General features: G+C 42.2%; 1 protein-coding gene across 9 annotated transcripts in view; it reads right to left on the minus strand.

Moving 5' to 3' along the window:
- The window catches only part of LOC110981774 (uncharacterized), a 118,638-nt gene that overhangs the window by 41,880 nt on the left and 56,396 nt on the right, over nucleotides 1-20,362 (minus strand). For 5 of the 9 annotated variants that reach the window (XM_022239653.2, XM_022239652.2, XM_022239651.2 and 2 more), the window contains exons 8-9: nucleotides 19,334-19,428; nucleotides 18,250-18,367 (exon numbers count right to left, since the gene is read on the minus strand). In XM_022239653.2, coding sequence (XP_022095345.2) covers nucleotides 18,250-18,367; nucleotides 19,334-19,428 — 213 coding nt within the window. Of the gene's footprint in view, nucleotides 1-1,223; nucleotides 2,035-16,042; nucleotides 16,525-18,249; nucleotides 18,368-19,333; nucleotides 19,429-20,362 lie in introns of those variants that run through there. The other 4 variants (XM_087138639.1, XM_022239656.2, XM_022239658.2 and 1 more) reach the window with 2 other exon arrangements.

A 20,362-nucleotide genomic window follows, 5' to 3' on the forward strand; every position in this document is an offset into this window, starting at 1 on the left:
CGAACCGGGCTGTCACTTAATTTCGGATGAGAGAGAAGAAAAATAAAGAGAGGTGATCTCGGAGCATGTTCACTCAAGGAAAAATCTTCACCCAAAACAACAATCTCCCGTGCACCAGGTAACAAGCCTAAACAAAATACATACATGTAACATTCAAGCAACAATATGGCCAACTTTCATTAAAAATCAATACCTCCTGAATACTCAAACTATCAAAACTGCAAAACGTGTTCATTGATGAGGCAACAACATGTTTAGTGTACAACCATTCAATGTACAAACATGATCTACACTTTTGGGAGGGGGACTCTAACTCAACAGTAAATGTAGTCATTCAAACAAACATTTGCCTGTCCCTCTCTTTCAGTTTGATACCTTTGTTGCCCGGTGACTAGGCAGGTAGGCCAGACATTCCAAATATTTGGTAAACAATGCTTCAAACTTTGGAATGTGAGCCCTGTAATTCTTTGAAGGCATACCAACATAGTTGAGTATAAAAAAAAAGCTCATTGTCACCCACTGACACTTCACCACTATGGAGTGTCCACCGGTCTCCGCCCCCATGGCAGAAAGGTGTTGTTAATTCTGGGTACCAACTCTTTTGACGTCCCACTGTGAGGGTTTGATTTGTTTGAAAATCCCATTGTTTCCACAATACCCGGGCCCACTGGGCAATGGCCTTCACTGCACCCTGAACGCACAACACGCACACCTCTATCACTATGAATGTGTGAAGTACTATTGAGTATGGAGAACCATATGATTAAGGGTTGGGAAATTTCTAATGCCAGGAGATTTGCTAATATGAACAAACCAAAGCTCACTGTTCTGAACTACAAGATGAATATTGTATCCGTAACACTTTTCTCACACAACTTTTTGATCAAGTTGAGAAACATTCTTCATTTCGCTCACATTCCATCCTGTTCAGGGCAAGGGATGGGCAACACTGTGACAGATTTCCTCAAGTCCCACACCAAGTGAAGCATTGGGGTCAAACCCAAAATAACTGCAAATCATTTGGAAGCAATCTCTTGGTTATTAATTGATGACACTGGGGATAACCTGAATTCCTGTACTCTGAAATAACTTTGTTCCAACTTCAACCGAAACCAAACAAACTGCAGGTTTTTTTTTAGTTAGTATCGGCTAAAGGTCATTCACACGCACTTCACTCATTTTATAAACTTATTACTGTTATTACAAATTAATTATCAACTCACCACTGCGCCTTGCTGGTGACAAGAGTTTCATCACAGCTGATCAAACTTCCACACCATCAAAGTACAACTTGGGACTCTCAAAGACGTAACATTTAAAATTTACCACACTACAGAAGACAAGCAGTTGAAACGTATGACAAATTTCGTTCAGTATGTTGATAATACAATTATTTCTGAAACATAGGTGGTTCCAAGGTGTTACAGCTGCTTCCAACACATTGCTGTTGGCTTTTATTCTGCTGGTACCGGCAAATCTTTGATGACGAAGGTGAACAACTCGGACAGCACCCACACAGATTCCACACCAATTCCATAAACTATGCAATCTGGGTCCTTGGATCAATTGTAGAAAAATATCCGAGTGCTTATCGTGGTGGAAGAGTATTTTTAGACAGGATTCAGGAAGCTATTATCCACAGTTCCTCCTTGAGAAGACTTGTCTTCTCTTGGTCAGTGGCTCTAACATCAAAACAGCCAGCGGTGAAAAGGTAATGATGAACTACTAGGCTTTGGCAGTAAGCGTGATGTACATGGTAAACATGCAATAAACACCAAAGGCAGGATACCGGCAATCACTGGATAAGTAATAAAGAAAACTCCCCACTGAGGATTTCCTCAGGAGAACAGCGGTTTCCAGGAATTGTGTAAAAGTAGTGGTTTGAGGGAAGAAGTTTCTGATCTGATCCAACAGATCTAGTATTCTGACTCCGTTGTTGGTGAAGGTTGGTCCCCAATTGGCCACACCACATGCTGACCCTCGCTGAATTCACTGACTGAGCCACAACTCCCCCTGTGTCACACAACGTGATCACACCAAATGCATCAACTGAACAATACCATGAAAAATCCCTAATCAGTTTGACCTTTGACACGGAGTCTACCATTACCCTTGTAGGGAACTAGACATGACGAATCACTCATACATGTACAAACGACACATGCTCCAATGATTACAAAACCATTATGCACCAGGAGTGTACACCAGGTGTGTGCACTTAGATTAGGCCATTCATATTCAACCACACCATATTGTTTGATTAATAATGGAGTGATAAAAGACAGCTTAACTGGATTTAACCAACTCAACCATCCCCACAAAGGTACCCCATTATCACTGGACAGTTATATGGGCTGTGCACATTTTCCTTCTAAGTTCTAAATCTCTTGGTATTTTCTGACCCTAAGAACAGAAAGTAAATGTTGCACCACGAGGCCAGCAACAGACTGAGGTACTGAGATGTGTTTTATCTTCTCTGTGAGATAATAGAAGGGGAGATCTAAGCACGTTTGCCAGGATCAAAGAAGCCCTCAAAAAGAGAAAAGCTTCTCCTTGTACATACTTATAGGAACATGGGCAATGGAGACCTCTCCAGTCTCCACTCTGCCCCTTGGAGAAGATTCCAAGGCCATCAAAAGTAACTCTACTTCATCTCGTTATTTACAGGGAAACTGTTTGTTCTTTATTTTCCCGAAATGGCTACATTTTCCTCATATGTGTGTACATTTCCCTTCCTCATCAGAGCATCTCTTTTCATTTTTTTTTTGTCACTTGGACTCTAGAAAATTTAAGGTGCAATTACATGAATGTTCGGGATCAATACACCTGTCCCTTTGCTTCGACCTCATTCAATTTTCGTCATAGTCATCCTCCCTGGGAACCAGTCCTATAATCACTTGTCAGCCTCTTGGGCAGATATCATCACTTGAAGTTCTTGGCAAAACACAATGCAAGGGTGCAAGGGGCTAAAAATTTGTCCAGAGGCCAAAGAGACAATGTGGAAGTGATTGAACACCTCCAGGAAACTATCAGTAACACACAGGTGTATGGATAGGGCAGATTGGTCGGTCTGCAGAGTCTTCGATGTGAGAAAACTGCTGGCCACATCAACTATTTCAAGCCACTGCATTTTACCTGCACAAGGAGAAATTCAGCACAATTTTTCGACCCGAAGTTCCAAAGTTCCCATTTGACAAAAATACTGACAAGAAAACTGTTTCTTTTCTCCATAAAGTTTTGATACCCCTCAACTTTTTTGGTCTATAACTGGGATAAAGCTGGGATAGGACTGGAATAAGTTCAGGATTTAATACAGAGATTTGACAATTTGAAAACGTCAGATAAGAATTTGAATGTTTCAGATGTAAGATCATGTAGGTCTGCCAAAGAAAACACCTAAAATCTCAAAGTTGGGATTCTTTAATCTCCTCAAGCCTAACTCCCTGTGCCAGTCCACCATTCACACCTCGGCTTGTGTGTTGAATAAACAACAGCATTTGAAGTCCGGGCCTAGCAAAACTCGGCTGGGTAGTTCATTGCACTGTGGCTCCGGGACCTGGTTAACCTCAAAAACACAGCCTCTCACGCCAACACGACAAAATATAGCCCCGAGATGTCCGGCGAGCAACAAAAAGTAGGGGGGCCCACCCAATGAAAGACTCAAAGAGAGCAAGTATTCGGCCGACGAAATTTCCCTTCTTCTGCTTGGACAGTCACCACAAAAAAAGAACGACAAAGGAGGGGAAGTGTACCCTGACTGGGTTGATTGGGTGAATATAAATGTGCAATTTGCACCCTCTGCTGGTGCCCTATACACTGAAGCAGGGCACTCTCTTTTCCAAAGGTGTTAAGCTGCCAAATCCTGACAAGAACAATTCATAAAATTGGCTGGAGACAGACACCTCCTCAAGAAATCTCCAAACTAATTTTAGGGTACACACAACTACCATCAAAGAACCCTTATACTCCAGTATTCATTTAAAAAGTGAGCTGCGCTACTGAACAGCCCACATGTACCAGTACGAGTACCTTTATGTCAGCATACACTGGCTTAGTGTTACTAATTTATATACAACAGCATCTGTTATCGTTAGCAGCTATCAGAAAACAAACACACTAAATTATTATTAGGAATAAACACAGGATTGGCATGGACCAGCTTTAGAAACCCATTCTATTGATATCCAATGGATAAAATGTACACCATGCCTGGAGAAAACAAGCCATCCGTTATACTTGTTACATGTAATAATCAGTTGTCAAAAAAGTTAGGCATCACTCCACAAGTGTTGTAATACAGCCCAAATGGGTTAGTTCACACCCTTCGCATTAGACAGTTTGGTAGTGTTGTGACAGAAACAAAAATAGACACAAGTAAAATGCATAGCCTTTTTGCCTTTAATCCTGATGATAACACAATGATAATGACAATATTACAAAACCTTTCTTGATAAGGAGGGTTCCAAATTAATTGCACTCAACTTGCTGCAGTCCCTTCTAGCTACAAATGCTACCTGGTGATTCACATCAACAGAGGGCACTGTTCCTGTGTCTTATTCTTGAATGTGGGTCATATCAATCATATTTATGACAAAACAAAGAAGCACTGGCAACAAAGGAAGTTGTAACACCCATACAACCTGAACTGTGGCACAGTGTCACCGAAAACTAAACAGAAAGCACCGATCCTGATTTCCGGGAAGAAGTTTCATTTTAACTCCAACTACCTCTCTGTCCTACATCTCCTTCCTTTGTCTGTCTTTCATTTTCACCAAGTAAAGATGACTAAAGTTGAAACAAATCAGGAGTACATGTACTTTTCTTTCTTTTGTTTTTTCTTGACAGAGACCAGAAAAAGGAGACTTACATTGAGGGTGTTTAAAACATTTTGTCTCAAAAGGTGCAAAGAAGTTTGAGTGGCTTTTTCAAATGATCACAGAACAATTTTTGTGCACAAAGTGTATGGAGGAGTGGACAATAACGGCGGTGAATTTCCACTGCTTGTAGGCCACACCTCTGGTCCAGTAATGGCTTACAACTGTCAGGTTTGTCTGGCCACCCCAGCCTGGTTTGGGGACAACGCATCATGTGCATATTCACAGAGGTACATGTACATCTAGCACAGTTCTCGTATACCACAAGTCAGAGCACTGTGACATCAAGTGACCACTTCACCCTGCCCAGGGCACGGTCTGATGAAAATTTTCCCACATCACATCCAATAAAGGTCTTCCCCTCTCCCCCTACAAACACTCGCAAAGTTCAAGGTGAAGGTGGCTGCCACAGGAAAAATCCCTAGAGGATTCCCAAAGGAATTTTACGGGGAGGCCTCTTTTTTGGACCAGAAAGTTTTTCGGAGTACCTTCAGGACCAAACCATGACGTCTGGCAGTTGGTTCCTGCTCAATCATGCAACTCTAATACATGTTAATAAATAAGCTTTATAATTTCTGTATGTGTGTACTCGTTATATTTTACTTGTAGTTGGAAATAGAACTGAAGGTTGTAGGTGCCATCCGTCACCCTTACACTCATGGACTCAACGACCACTTTTTAGAATATCAGTATTGTGGGAGAAGTAGTACGACTCGTATGTGAGCAGCTGTAGTATTCTCTACTGTCTGAAGGGCGGACAGCCTGCCAGGTCTCCCTCAGACTCCAAGGTCTGCCATTTAATTATGCTCTGTCATCTTATTAGTCAACGCTCAATGACTGTACCTATGCTTCTGATGCACCTGCTATTGAACCAATAGCTACTGTGCAGGTAGTGGCATATATAGCCTATGAAAAAATTATATTCTCTCGTGCATATTTTATGTGGCAAATTGATAGCTCTTCTCAAATGGAGGAAGTGTTCCTGCATCATTTGAAGTGATGTGTGAGCCCGTGAGATACAATAAATAAAAATAATTAGAGAAAGTGACCTGAAAACCATAAGAGCTTTTATGGGCATGTCCATTTTAAATGGTGAATTTAAAGGCTTCCATGCAATATCCTTGAGAATCTGGCACCTGTACTTGACATTGAAAGTTGTAAACAGGCAAAAAAATTGGTAATCAATGAGAAGGAGCCATGTCCAAGTGCCGATGAATGACGGCAAGTTTCCTTCGGAAACACGCTCCACAAGGCAGAGCCTGCCTTCAAGCTATCCGGGGTGGACTGGCGGTGTCATTGAGCTAACAGACTACCATTGCTTTTAACCAAACCCCAATTGTCGGACGTGATTGAATTAAGCCATTAAAAAACAGGGATATTGTTATAGATACAGGAAGGAGTGGAAACTACCACCGGTACTCGGCACAGTGGGGCTGCATTATCCATATCAAGGGGCCATTTGCCACGAGGGTTTCCCTGGTCAATGCGTTCATTAGGGTTTCCGGTGTTTCATTAACCATCCAGCAAACCAGAAAATATGCAAAGAAAATATGTGCCTCAGGAAACTCCATTCCAATACGGAAATAAACAAATATCTTCCTCTCCTGTGGCAATCATTTTCCCCCCAATATGAGCTCCACGACAAATCTCTGAAAATAACAAATGTACTGGAGTTTCAGAAGCAGAGTTGGAATGACGATTGGCATTCCATATTTTATTTTAATTTGTCTGGAAAAACAATTCCACACATTCTAAGAGACAAGCTTTCATCTTCAATTTTCTTTCTTCTTCGTCCCAAATCCTTTCATCTTCAATTTTCTTTCTTCTTCTATCATCTATCCAATCATGTTTCTATTTCCATGTCAGGTGCCCCTTTTCCTCCATTCTCTCCTGCTATATTTCATTTTCAATGCCATTTTTCAGTCGGTTGAGATTTCTTCATGTCAAACACGCAACGTCCCCGGCAATTATGCCAGTCTCTCTCTCACTATTCCAACCAGAGCACGGCACGGCCGACCTGCTGGGTCCTTCAATCCGCAGAGAGTGTGTGTCCTGTGCCGTCCACTGACGGCATTGTATTTCAGGAAGCACGTGCATTACGACCGACCACGGATGGCCTGTCCACTTGAAGATCAAGACGCCTCTTCCAAGGACCGTTCGGATCACGAACCCAGCATCAGTATGCAAAAATACAGGTGTTTCCATGTACATAAATATGTACATGTAGGTGTTCAGGGAAAAAATACATCACACATGGGGCTGAAGCAGACACCATCTATTACAAATTAACCACCGGCAAAATTTTGTGCATCATAATTGTTGACACCATTCTTAGAGCTTCAGAGACAGTTCCACAGAATGGTGACAGGAAGATGCATTTCTCCCTTACATCAGATAATACCAGAATCATTTTCATAGAATTCCAGAACTGCTGAAGCTTACATGTACACCGGGCAAAATGTTTTGCTCCTGAAAAGTTCATGGTAACCACTCAATGTCCTAATTAACACAGGGTAAAAATACCAAGTCATCACATTTGCAGATTTTAATAAATATATATCTTAAAAAATAACAAACTATACGATCTTCATACATGTACCAAGAAGCAAGAGCTGTGTGCAAAAACTAAGAAGACATTCAGTGCAGCAGCAAAGAGAGCACAACTGAGTATGAGAAACTGAACAGAAGGCCCACAGGTACCAGACAGATGTTCCAACATCGCCTCTCTATATTCAAAAGCTTCTCCTTATGGCCATCCACAGTATCAATGTCAACACTGAAGAACATAATGGAGTCCTTTCAAATCTCCTGTCCATATTTTGATTGCTTTTTCCCTCCTCTAGAAAACATTGGGTCCCCCCCCAATTCATCCCCTGTGCAACTGTAATCTTTCCTTTCCCCCCAGAGGGCATATGAAGTGTCTGAGATTACAGCGCTTTTGATCAGAAGCCCTCTGATACTTAAACCGTCACCAGGGCAACAAAATTCATTTCCATGCAAGTTTACGAGTGCAAGAAAAGTCCAAACGGCAATTCTGACTGGCTACATCGCACCTTTAGATGTACATGTAAAGTAAATCAGTGTTAGACATTACAGAGGAAACAGCTCTCCGAATAAACATGTCCCGATGTTGTTTAAATATAAACAAATTTCAAGACGGCATTCAAATTACATGTACAAAAAAGGGGCTCATTGCTTGCAGTCGGCATAATGCTATGCCAGTGGGCCAATACATGTACATTACATCTTAGCAGATTCTGATCAGAAGGCATTATTAATTAGATGTTTCTGCACATAAGCCTCTGTAACCTGAAAGTTTACGTTACTTTGGTCTTAATTACCGGCAGCTCGCAGTGCTGCTAAAACATTTAAATGATTATTTTTAAGTTGAGAACAGTACACATCCAAAATACAAAAGTAACTTTCCCCCTTCAAATAAAGACTCTTTTGTTCATGTCTATATGTACTGTACCTTTGTGTTAGAATTACACGTCAACCCTAACAAATTTATGCACATAACTTGGCCTGGATACCAAGAATCACAGCTCCAGTATCCTGGTTACAGGACAAATCACTCCATCTGGCAACCAGACTGCTAGTTGAAACAGGATACAAGGACATTTAGCTTTGCCCCAGGAACCTGCCTTTCATACACGAGGGGCAGAGACCTCAGCAGCAATTTCTCCAGCATGCATGTTTCTCTGAGTGTCCTAGACTAATATTATTTTAAAATGTTCATCACTTAAAAGTGCCTGAGGGGAGCAAAGAGGAATGAATAAATACATGTAAATATGGTTTACTTTAGTGCCCCCCCCCCAAAAAAGGAAGAGATTTGGGGGAAAAAACATCAAGGACAGGCGGTATTATGATTTATTTTTTTTTTGAATAATGGCCAATTTCTCTGAACTAATGTGTTTTGTTGCTTTTTCACAAAATTGAAAACATTCTGACATTTTTAATTTTTCAACTTTTTTTTTCTTTTTCAGGAAAAACTAACACTTGTTGTAATTTGCAGCGACTCTTGCTTGCTTGCTCAGGCGTTGTCAGTCTGAGCATGGTGTTCAGACTGCAGTGCACTTGAAAAAAATATGAAATTCACACCCCACAAGCTATTACATGTATTACCCTGCTTCGGGTGCCAAACACACTGCTCTCACATTTCACAGCCTATCACAACTGCTCACAATGTAATTTACAACTTCAAATGTTTCAACACCCCCCCCTTTCAAAACAGGACACCTGGTACCAGTTAACAGAGATCAAGACCAGACTCCAGTTAAAGGGGACTAAGCAACAAATGGGGATCTGATACTCCCTTGGTTGCAGAAGTGGGATTCAAAAAAACTATCCCCGGGACCAGTGAAACTGTCCATGTGTGTGGGGGTTTGACATTTGATTGATGACATAAAACATAATACGGAGCCTTCATTTCCTCTTTTCTCCCCCGCCAGTTGTCATATTTCAAGCCTGTTGTGGGTTGGCTTGGCATATGCGCATGTGTATGTTCCCCACAGACAGGGGAAACTTACAGCTGCAAAAGGTTTACTTGAAGTGCCTGCAGAGATTTATATGTCCTCCGAGACATTGCAACATATGATGGGAGAACATCTGCTTGCACTGACCAAAGCCGACACAAAAAAAGAACACAGCAGAGAAGCAATTTTCTTCAACCAACGACGACAAAACATCGTAAATTTCACCAAGAAATGCTTTCCAAGTGAAGTCACGATCATGAGGAGACCATTTTGAAGATTGTCACAGGCTTAAGCAATGCATTGGTCTACATGTACTGTAGGGGACATCACCATGGCTCTGAAGTCCACATGAGATTCCTGTCTTTCCTCCTTACGCAACACGGAATGTAGATGGAAATGTCCCCACAACTCAGTTCAAATTTCAAACAAAAGAACTTGTCCCCTTAACGAATGCCTACCCATACATGTATCTCCACTTGCACAGGCTTGCACAGAGTTGCAACCTGCCTCCTCCTTGCACCAACTGCGTGGGCGAACTGGTGATTAATGTTTGCCATCTACAAGTCCCTCCAAAATGGGATTCCCATCTGCATTTATGATTATTGTTACCAGGAGGTGAGCAGCAGGTGGGCACGTGGAGAAAACTCAAGGACTCCCAACACCGAGGATTATAATAATAATAATAATAATGAGGCCCACTCCAAACTAGTTAAAAATCATATCTGGAGATGTCCTTGAAAACCACTTATAAGCATGTGGTTTGTGATTCACAGTGAGGTAAAAACCTAAAATTCTGTGCTTGGATAACAAATCGTGTTGTCAAGGTTTTTACACTGACATATTATTCGAAAGACATACCAAATATTATTGAGCTGATTCATTTTTAATGGCTTTAGATGAATTATGGGGGGGGGGATAAAGCGGCCCAGAAAACACCACGAGGGAAATCCCCAATCTGGAATGATTCAATAAAGTTCTGCATACAAACTCAACTCTGAGGAAGGGAGAATGACAAGATTCTTATGGGCATGGTTTTTTTGGCCTTCGACGATAACATACCCTCCCCTGTACCACATGTGGAGAAACATTCTACATTAACATATTAGCCTCAGAGGGACTTGAACCCTTGACCGCCTGATTACTAGAGCAGGCACCTTGACAAATCAGCCAATAAACTTGATGGGGCTAGCACAAATGACATGGATGGAAGTGTTATGAAGTCTTGAAGTCTGACAGAAATAAACACCCACTGAAAAAAAGAGTAAGGAACGGTTATTTTTTCTTTCAGGAATGATCTACCATGGCATTGCTTTTTCCGAACGAGGCTAGGGGCCCTATTCCCACCGAGGTCAGACTGGGGTCACATTCAAGTTCTCCATTTCAGCCAGGAAAACGACTTTGGAATTGGAGCCCTCAAATCCACTTGTGAAAAAAAATATCAGATGGAATGATTATATTTCAGGCCGTGGTGTTTCCCAATTCTCAGTCCCTGAAAGAAAAGCTCAGTATCAAATCTGGTATTTCATATCAAGAGACTCGAGGAGATAATGGGTAAATGGTTTGTTGAGCAAAGTAAAAGGACAATTACCGGGACAAGTTTAATTTTTGGTAAGTTTGGCACAGAAATTTCATAAGTTGTGATCAAAGTTTTCCATTATTTTTGTCCACTCACTGCTCTATATTTTGCACGCAAACTTCTCATGGGCTAAGTGCCAAAGGAAATGTTATCATACAATGTACCTGTGCCAAGGATGCAATCCATGCTTACCAAAGCACAATGACTTCCATTGGGAAAAATTACATGCTGGATTGAAACACTGTATACTACTCAGAACATACGTATGTACGTTGAACATGCACTACGTGTGTACATGTGTTCAGTGTTTGTGGCTAGGCCTTCACTGGGTTAAGGGGATAATTTCTTTTGTTAGGGTAAATTACCAGTAGGACTGAGTTGTGAGGACATTTCTGTGTCCCTATAATGTTTTCGGTCCCAATAAAATGGAGGTGAAATGACGTGTGTTTGTCCCTGCAACTAAGTACAGAACAAGTACATGTACACGTATGTGGGTATATGTCATGCACAAATGCTGACAATGCACGATGCAACAGAGTTTAAATTTGGTCTCCAATATAATTCTGTTCAGGGCCCTACCTGTCCTTGATGTTTCACATACAATGCCTGCAAGGAATTCTTTTTTTGGGGGGTGAGGGATGACATCAAATGACAAATGTCTCTGGCTATTCAGCAGGATCAGTGTTGGAAATTAAATCTAAAGTAATCAGCCATACCCCTCCCCCATAAGTAATTAGCAAATGATCACAGTTGACCAGACTTTTGAACGAGTTCCAAGAAATGATTATTTCTGAGAGGTAACATATTGCTTGGTCGGGCTATGTGTAGTTTCAGACCAATTTTGCTGGCCAGCCCGACTGAAATAGCATCTGGATGTTTCTTCATCATTAGGAGCCAGGTGATGTGCCACAAGGGAGAAAAGAGTTGGAGGGAGATGGGATGAGGCGGGCAAAGATGCAGACTTCAAAATGTCAATGATGAGGCTGAGTTTGAAGGCAGAGATGGCATATCGATTGAGGATGGTAAGGGGGGGATGGGATGAGGCAAGCGCAGATATGCCGACTTCAGAATGTCAGCAATGGGGCTCAGTTTTGAAGGCAGAGACAGCATATCGACTGAGGAGGGTGGGGAAGACGAGATGAGATGGGGAACAGACGTTGACTGCAGGATGTGAGTGACGAAGATGGGTAACATGCAGGGATTGCATAGCGATTGACAAAGGCAAAGGAGAAGATGGGTTGAGATGCTGACAGATGCTGACTCCAGGATGTCACTGGCGAGGATGGGTAAGAAGGTACCAAGGTAGAGACTGCATACCAACTGAAGACAGAGAAGAGGAAAGAGAAGACAGATGCGGACAGTCGCAGACTACAAGACGACAGTGATAAGGGATGGGAATAAAAGTGATGTACAGCTTGAACAAGGCGGAGGAAGTGAAAGGATGAGACAAAGGACAGACCAGAATAAAGGAGGAGACCAGATATAAGCTAGGGAAACACACGAAGAGATGAAGGACGAGACAGGTAAAGAATGCTGGCCACTGAGGGCAAGGGGCAAAGACGAGTATGACAGTAGAAATCACATATCAATTGGGAGGAAAGCAGGATACCAGTCTGCATTACTAGATTCCAACATCATGTTTGTTTCACATCCACGGTACTCTTCTGTTTTCATAGAGGGCCGTCTTTTTCAACAAAGCATGCATGCAGGCACATCCGTTATGACTGCAACTGTTCTTTTCTGTTTTTTCACTAGACAGTTAAATGTCTGTCCACCATAAGCAGATCTCGGATGGTTCCCTCATTTATGACCCCCCCCCAAAAAAAATCACGAAGACGTAGCTCTGGTTGAAAAGCAGAAATAAGGGAGAAAGTTTACCACTCCTATTTTGAACTGCATGGAGCGGTCTCAGCCTTATCAGATACTTGTAGTCCATATCCATTCAGCAATCATACTCAAGAATAACGATGATCGATATGCCATCAGGCAGTAACTCCCAAACAATGATGTACCACACGAAGGAAGAGAAAACATGTCCACAGCACGTAAGGTAATCCCAACATGGCACCTGTACCATGGCTATTTGTGCTGTAACAGTGGAGAAAATGCCAAACAGAGAGTGACCTCTTCATTATCAAGACAAATCCATCATCATCTGAGGCGAGTGGGGTTTAAAGAGGTCAAGCACTGGTGGTATCTTGAGATGGGAGACTAACTGCTGGACAAACCAGCAGCATTTGGCCAATTTGCTGCTGTCAACGGTCGGAACTGGGTTGAAAAACTTTTTTCTTTGAAAAATTTATGGGGCCACTTCAGGTTAAAAATGAGAAACAAAGATATGAAGGTGTACATGTACATGTAGGTATACATGGGTAGGCATTCACTGCATTCAGGGGACAAGTTCTTTTGTTAGGGAAATTTGAACTGACGGTTGTGAGGACATTTCTGAGTCCCCACAACGTTTTCAGTACCCACAAAATAGGTGACATGTCGAGTGTATGTCCCCACAACTATGGCGCGGGAGAGTCGGTGTTTACTAACACACATAGAAAACTTATGCAGTTTCACCCATTATTAAATGTTCCAACCAAGAAATTAAACAGATCTCCAGCAACTGGTATTTATGGAAATCAGTCACCTGAACAGCATTGGTTTGTCCTAGCCTCCCCAAATCTTTCAAGATTTGCAAAATTAAGGAAGGGGCATCTCCGCCACTATCACTTTACATGGGGCTTGATTCTTCTTCAAAGTCAAAGAACCTGAAATGTGCCATCGTTTTCCCACACAGTGCAGGATCAAGGATAATTCAGAAAGGTTCGATATTGTGAATATAACGAAAATTTGATATTTGGACAACCATCACGAAAATTTCAGAGTCTGTCATTCTTGTCTATTGTCGCTTCACCATGTCCGTGAAAAGCCTCCAAGCCCAAACAGACCCATTTATGCACAACCTAAGTACAAAACCCTTCAACTGTGATATATTGTCAGCATGAAACTCATTGAAATAGCCTTACTTTGTCAGCAAACTGGAATTTGATCTCAAGTTTTAATATTCAATACCCAATACAAAATGAACACATCAAACGCCAGTCAGGATTTTGAGAAATGATCCCCAATTGGACCATTTCTCCCCACACAATCATCGTTATTGATGGCTTGCCCATTGCCCGTTGAGAAGGTACACCGTACACTGTAGCCCTGGTTTGGTCATGGTACAGTACTCCCATTGGACGATGGGATTTGGAGCTGAAGGTGATGACAGCAAGTCTGACCTGCCACAACTCCTACATGAAGCAGTATTACACTGTGGTTTTCATGTTCGGCAGCTGGTGAAAGGCTTACAAATCCCATCCTCTCCCCCTTCCCTCTTGTTCTGTATTTGTTTATTTCTCCTTAAATTATCTTGTAAGCAGCCTGATTTACATTGCATTTTGGGGAGTGATCCCCCTACCAGCAGAGCACGTCAAAAAAATAAACCAGCACACCAGCCTGTGCCATAAGATTTGTTCCACAACATTTCTTTAAAACCACAGGCATGGTACGCATTCATGTGAACATGACTCAGACTGTACTGAAAACAAATGCCACATTACCATTTCTCAGAAGAGTTGGAAAGTAATAAAAGTGTTTCATGATCCCATGTTTACATTTCCAAAATACCTGCGGTAGCTGATGTTCATGGATGGCGCATGTAGAGTGCAAGAAAGAATAACACTTGTAATGTCAACTGTAATATGCGTGTAAACATGGGAATCTCCCAAATAACGGACGGGGTGTCACATTAACTCTTTCAAGGGGAGGACTTGTTTGTTTTGCGCGAGTGTCTTTTTGTTTTCAACTTTGTTTTATTTTGCTTTGTAGTGAGCACATTTTTGCACGGTAATCAATTTCTCCGAATCTGACTCGAACATGTTGAACAGGGTCTCAAACCGGGTTTTTTTTTTTTCTAAATCAGAATGAAACATCACTCCCACAAAAAGGGGCACCTGAATTGTCTGTTTGGACTCACTGCTGATTCTATTCTACCACAAAGAAAGCACACTGAAGAACAACTGCAACGCTGACCCCAGACGACCCATACCAGGATGCAAACCTCCTGAAAATGGACTCACAATTGAAGATATCCTCAATGTCAGGTCCAATAAGAAAGCTTGACTAAGCATCCCCAATGCACAACACCAACAGCAGCCGTGTCACTGTGTGACTGTTTTACCCAAGCACCTAACTGCCTGCCTCAAACATACAAAGCCCATATCTCTCTTCTGTGACCTCGCTGAACTTATGGGCTATGTGGGGCCTCTTATCTCTGGAAAGTACTCTTACTTGATGCCATGATGTATGGCTGGCAGCAGAAAGTTCCTGATCATCTTCCGGACAGACTGCCGGGAATATGCCAGTGTGTATGTACGCTACTCCTACAATGCATTCAATAAATGTGGCATTTTAATGGACTTGCCAGACAGCAGACACACATTTTTCGAGAGATGGGATTTAAAAGGGAACTTCTTTTGAGATGTACATTTTATCAGACAGGATGTGTGTTGGCACATTTATAGCAAGAATCAGATCTAAAGATCAAAAAAAGACCTTTCACTGTGATACAATTATTGCAGATTATCATTAAGAACTTGAGTGCCGCTGGTTTATAATGAGAAACTTTCTAGGAAAAACAATTCTTCAGTCTCCCTTTTACATGTAAAATCACACTGCCCACTGCTACTCTCCCTGCACGGCCCCACAGCCAGTACAAAGCATTGCTACAGAGAAATTTGCTTGTTCAGATCCCATAGCTAGCTGCCATTGAAGAGGAAACACCAGACTTACAACTGTTGGTTTTCTTTATAAGTCAAATGGTGGTCAAACGGCCCCTGATTATCGCATATTGACAGATGGTGAAAAAATCCCATTGTACATTATTGATCATCGGGACGATCAACTTTCAATTTTCTGCCAGTACACCTTTCCCATCATGTTGGCTCAGGACAGACACTTGTCACTTTTCCTACCAAAATATCTGATCAGGAAAAAAGTAGACCGGCCATCATTTGTCTCAATTGAATATCAGTCACTGTCAACTCAAACAAGAATAAATACAACCAACAAATTATACATACCCCACTGCCAATGTTTCTGCTTGGTAGGCATTCTTACTGTATACGTCTGAAACAAATATCTGCCTATCAGCCCATCACAAGTTAAACAATCCACAGAGGAACTGAAAGTGCTCTTAGTCCAGTGCTAGTCTAGCTAGTCTCCTGAGCAGCCAGATAGCAGTCGGATAACTTATCCCAACTTCCAGCCAAGATCTCCCAAATGTCTTGTCGACAATGTCTATTCCTCTCTGATCCGGGGAAAAGTTTTTTCTTCCTTCTAGAATGACAGGAATGTGCCGCACATGCCTGGCGAGAGAGGCAACACTCTCCTGACCCCAGGACTTATTTATAACTTCCCGGTGACCCACAGCGGTCTGGTCTTGCGTCCGGGAATTAATATTTGTGTTAAATGAAGTGGATGATCGATGATCGTAATGTGGAAGAATTTCTAATAAGCTGGGAATGAGGAAAGACACCAAGGGCCGGCTAGCCGGCCGAAATGAATGATAAGATGTGCACACATGCACTTGCCTGGTTCACAAACTGGCTGGATACTGCCACAAGAGGGCACTGTTGATCACTTAGGTGGTCTGCAGGGCAGAGAGTCATGTCCTTGCCCATTACGGGCACATGGTGGGGCTATCGTAGCTACAGTGAGGGCTTTGAGAATCATGCATGTTGGTTCATTCCAAGCAGTCAATTAATGTATCAGATTTCCTATGAAACCTTCTTAATTCACAGTTGAACACAATGGAAGTTTTCCATCAAGGAAACTTTTGCACCAACTCAGAATTGCATCAATGCAAAATTATCACTGTAATCAGAACACCATTAAATAATAATGAATGAGAAAGCTACCGCGTGGTTTTCTCCTTACAATCAAAGTAAGTTGGCTCTTAAAACGGAAAGCAGATTTTGCTTTTAATTATACAATCACCTCCAAAATATCTGCAATGTTTCATTCTGAGCCTCTTAAGTGAGGAACATTCCATCAGTGAGTGTCTTCAACTCAAGAAGGTATTTTTCTGAAGAGTTCTGCACATCTAATGGGAACAAGTCCCAAAGCATATCTTGAATCAAACGTTTTCCATCAACTTACGATACCTACTCACGATTTCCATTCAAACCAACTAATCTGATCAATGGAGTGGACAACAGTCTAATCAACTATTTAGGACTAGTTTACTGAGGCAGTCATACTGCCAGTTAACAATACGGACAGCTGGGAGCCAGACCCATGATTTCCCCAAGGATGAGGGCTTGATTGTGGCTCCACTCAATGTAATCACACCAGCTCATCAAACTTAGCACATACATGTACATTGAGGTGCGACGTATCGGTACAACACCAACCAGCCCTACATAACGCAAAGGTCCGTAATCAAACTTGCTTTTAGTCCCACAGCCAAAGTCAAAATCAAGAGGAAAACTGTACAGTCCACAACCGGCAACCAGCCAGTATGCACAGAATGCAAATGAACATTTTGTCATTTTGATGTCAGTCGCTGCATGAATGCATCACATCGCATGGGAGTCACACAACAGAAACAATACCTCCTGTTTCTGAAGTCGGTTCTCTCCCACCAACTGGATGCTACGGATCGGACTGCACAAGGGCCAGAGAATTAAAATCTGTTGAGAAGGTCCCGGATTAAATACTAATTCAAGGAGACGCCACTACTCAACGCACGTCTCACGAGGCATGCCCACACTTTGGGAAGTTGTAAATACCTGCGAGTCAAAGAGGCATATGACCTGCACAGACAAACCTGCACATGAGCATGGCACCACCGCAGCAACCGCATCTGACTACTGATGCTACATAAAAAAGTCTGGACTGGCAATGCTCTTGTATTGACTGAAGCCACTGGCGGCCATCTTACTGTGCAAAATACAAAGGCCATGTTTGCTTCACACGGATCCGGATCATGATCAGTGATCCATCATTTGTTTACGGACACCATAATCCACATACTGGATGGTGCGAACCAGCATTAAGATCACTGATCGATATTCAGATCCGTGTGAAAGCAAGCAAGCCTTTGTATTTGGAACAGTAAGATGGCCGCCAGTGGCTTCACCTGTGTGGGCAGATGAAGGGCATTGCAAGTCCATACTTTATATTATGTCTGCGCTTCTAACACTGATGACTGCATTAGTCCACAGATCAAACAACAGGGAAATCCCTAGCAAGCAAAGTTGCCTAAAAACCCCAAAGATTGACTTACTTGTGGAGACGGGTCTTGTCAGAAGCTCGACATGTGACGACGGGAAGAAACCGATAGATTCTATGTTGCCCTTGCTAATTGAACCTTTCCACTTTCCATCAGGGTTTCGTTCCAGAACCTGTGGTTTTGTAGACGATAAAGAATAGCATTCAAAGCTAAAAACAAATCAAAGAAGGTAACAGCAAGCATTTGAATGGCTATTTATTAAACACAGCCATTCAAATGCTATACGGCTGAATCTTGCAATTCAGCAACATTCAATGCCTGTTAAAATCCACTTTTCCCATTCTCCGTTCAAACATTTCAAACAAAAATCACTCCAAGTATCCCAGTATCCACTTGCATAGTTCCAATTCTGTAAAAACAAAAGAAAAATAAGTCCTAAACAGTCCTAAATCTTTCAAGTTTGATGCAATTCTTTGTGTGCCCAACAGAAGAACATTCTGGCAATTTGTTTTCACCCAGCTCACACAGTAACAGCTTGCACATACCCTACTTTCGAGCAGCAAATTTTTCACATACTATGAGGGAAGGGTTAAGGATTAAAACCACTGCATCAGTTATTATACACAGCGCCCTCTATTGTGCAATAATGACACTATAACCAGGTTGAACTCCATCTCAGGCCAAAGGTTTGATAGGTAACCAAAAGTCAACCACCGATCAATTTTGCCCTGGTACCAAGGACAGACATGCATATTTTTTGCATGAGTTTGCAAGGGAGTCACCAAGGGAAATCAATCAGTGGTTACTGATTGAGCTTGGCCAAAGTCTAGCTCCGACTGAGGTTGAACATTACAGGCAATCAATTTTTTTTTTTCAAAAGAGCAAGGTTTCATCGGAACATGAACTAAATCAAGTCCAAAGCCATCGCCAAATTCCCAGACTGAACAAAGCTTCTCACACAGTTTTTCTGAGCAGTCTACAAAGCGTCTGTGCGAGATTTAGAGGAAGTAATTTTTCTGCAAATTCCCTGGATAAATGAGTAGTCACAAAGATCCCACAGTGCCTGCATTCAACAAGACTTCCGTCCTTACAAAAATGGAAACAAAAATATCACACAAAAAAAGGATGAAGAACTTACAGATATGATGTCTCCCGCTTTGAAGGAGAGTGCTGATCTGTCGTGTATACGGACGTAATCCTGCAGCGCCCTAGCCTGGGAACCACCAATGGAGTCTAAAGCAAATGGAAAAGAATTGGAAGCAACATTAATCAAAGGGGATTTCATCTTGCTCCTTCCGCAAAATGACCTTGCTGACTGCGTAGAATTCAACACAACAAGTACATGTATATGTACATTCCTGAGGAATGCCAAAACTCTGCTGGCTGTGTCATGCATTGTAGGAGTACCTGTGTACATTAACCTACATCTCTCTGATCAGAAATCATAACATACCAAAGCATGACGGGCTTAAGTGGCGGAGAAAGTGCTCAAAGCCTAAGCACGACACACACAAAAAACCCACTTCTGGTAAACATTAAGGGAGGACCCACTGACAACTGAAATGCCTTGCCAAGTGATTTCCGAGAGCTGGAACAGAACTAGTCCCTCCCCCCCCCCAAAAAAAGTTAAAAGAGAGGGGGATTTGAAATTAGGCCCTGGCATCAGGTTTCAGTTCCAGTTGGAGTCTGTCGCCTGACAAATTATCTCCATCACCCTGAGATATCTCCTCCAAGGAAATCTTTTGGAGGGAAGGAGGCGAGGATGACAAGTGATTAACATTGGACTCCATGGCAGTAATTGCAGACTAAACAATGCCAGTGTCAGAGAGGGGAGAATGGATTTCCACTGAATGGATTCCACCTGTTGCTGGTTCTTAAAGAGATTCACAGGTGACAAAAACACCTGTAGTGAACTGAGCCATGCGCTGGGCTCTTCCCCTTGATGACAGACAGGGGGAATCGCCTCATTAGGATGTCAAGTGGTTCCAGTGTACATGTTAATCATCAGAATCAATGCAACACTGACGCCAATTACTGCTTCCATTTCAACAGTTTCTTGCCCACTTGCAACACAAGTCGCAGTTTGTCACGAGGATTTACACCAGGCAGTTGTAAATTTCGCACAGCTGATCCACAACATCTCAATATGATGGTGCACTGATGTTGT

The sequence above is a fragment of the Acanthaster planci genome, linkage group LG07, assembly GCF_054643075.1.
Source record: "Acanthaster planci isolate LZ-2023a linkage group LG07, COTS_SCS, whole genome shotgun sequence".
NCBI classification, from domain to species: Eukaryota; Metazoa; Echinodermata; class Asteroidea; order Valvatida; family Acanthasteridae; genus Acanthaster; species Acanthaster planci.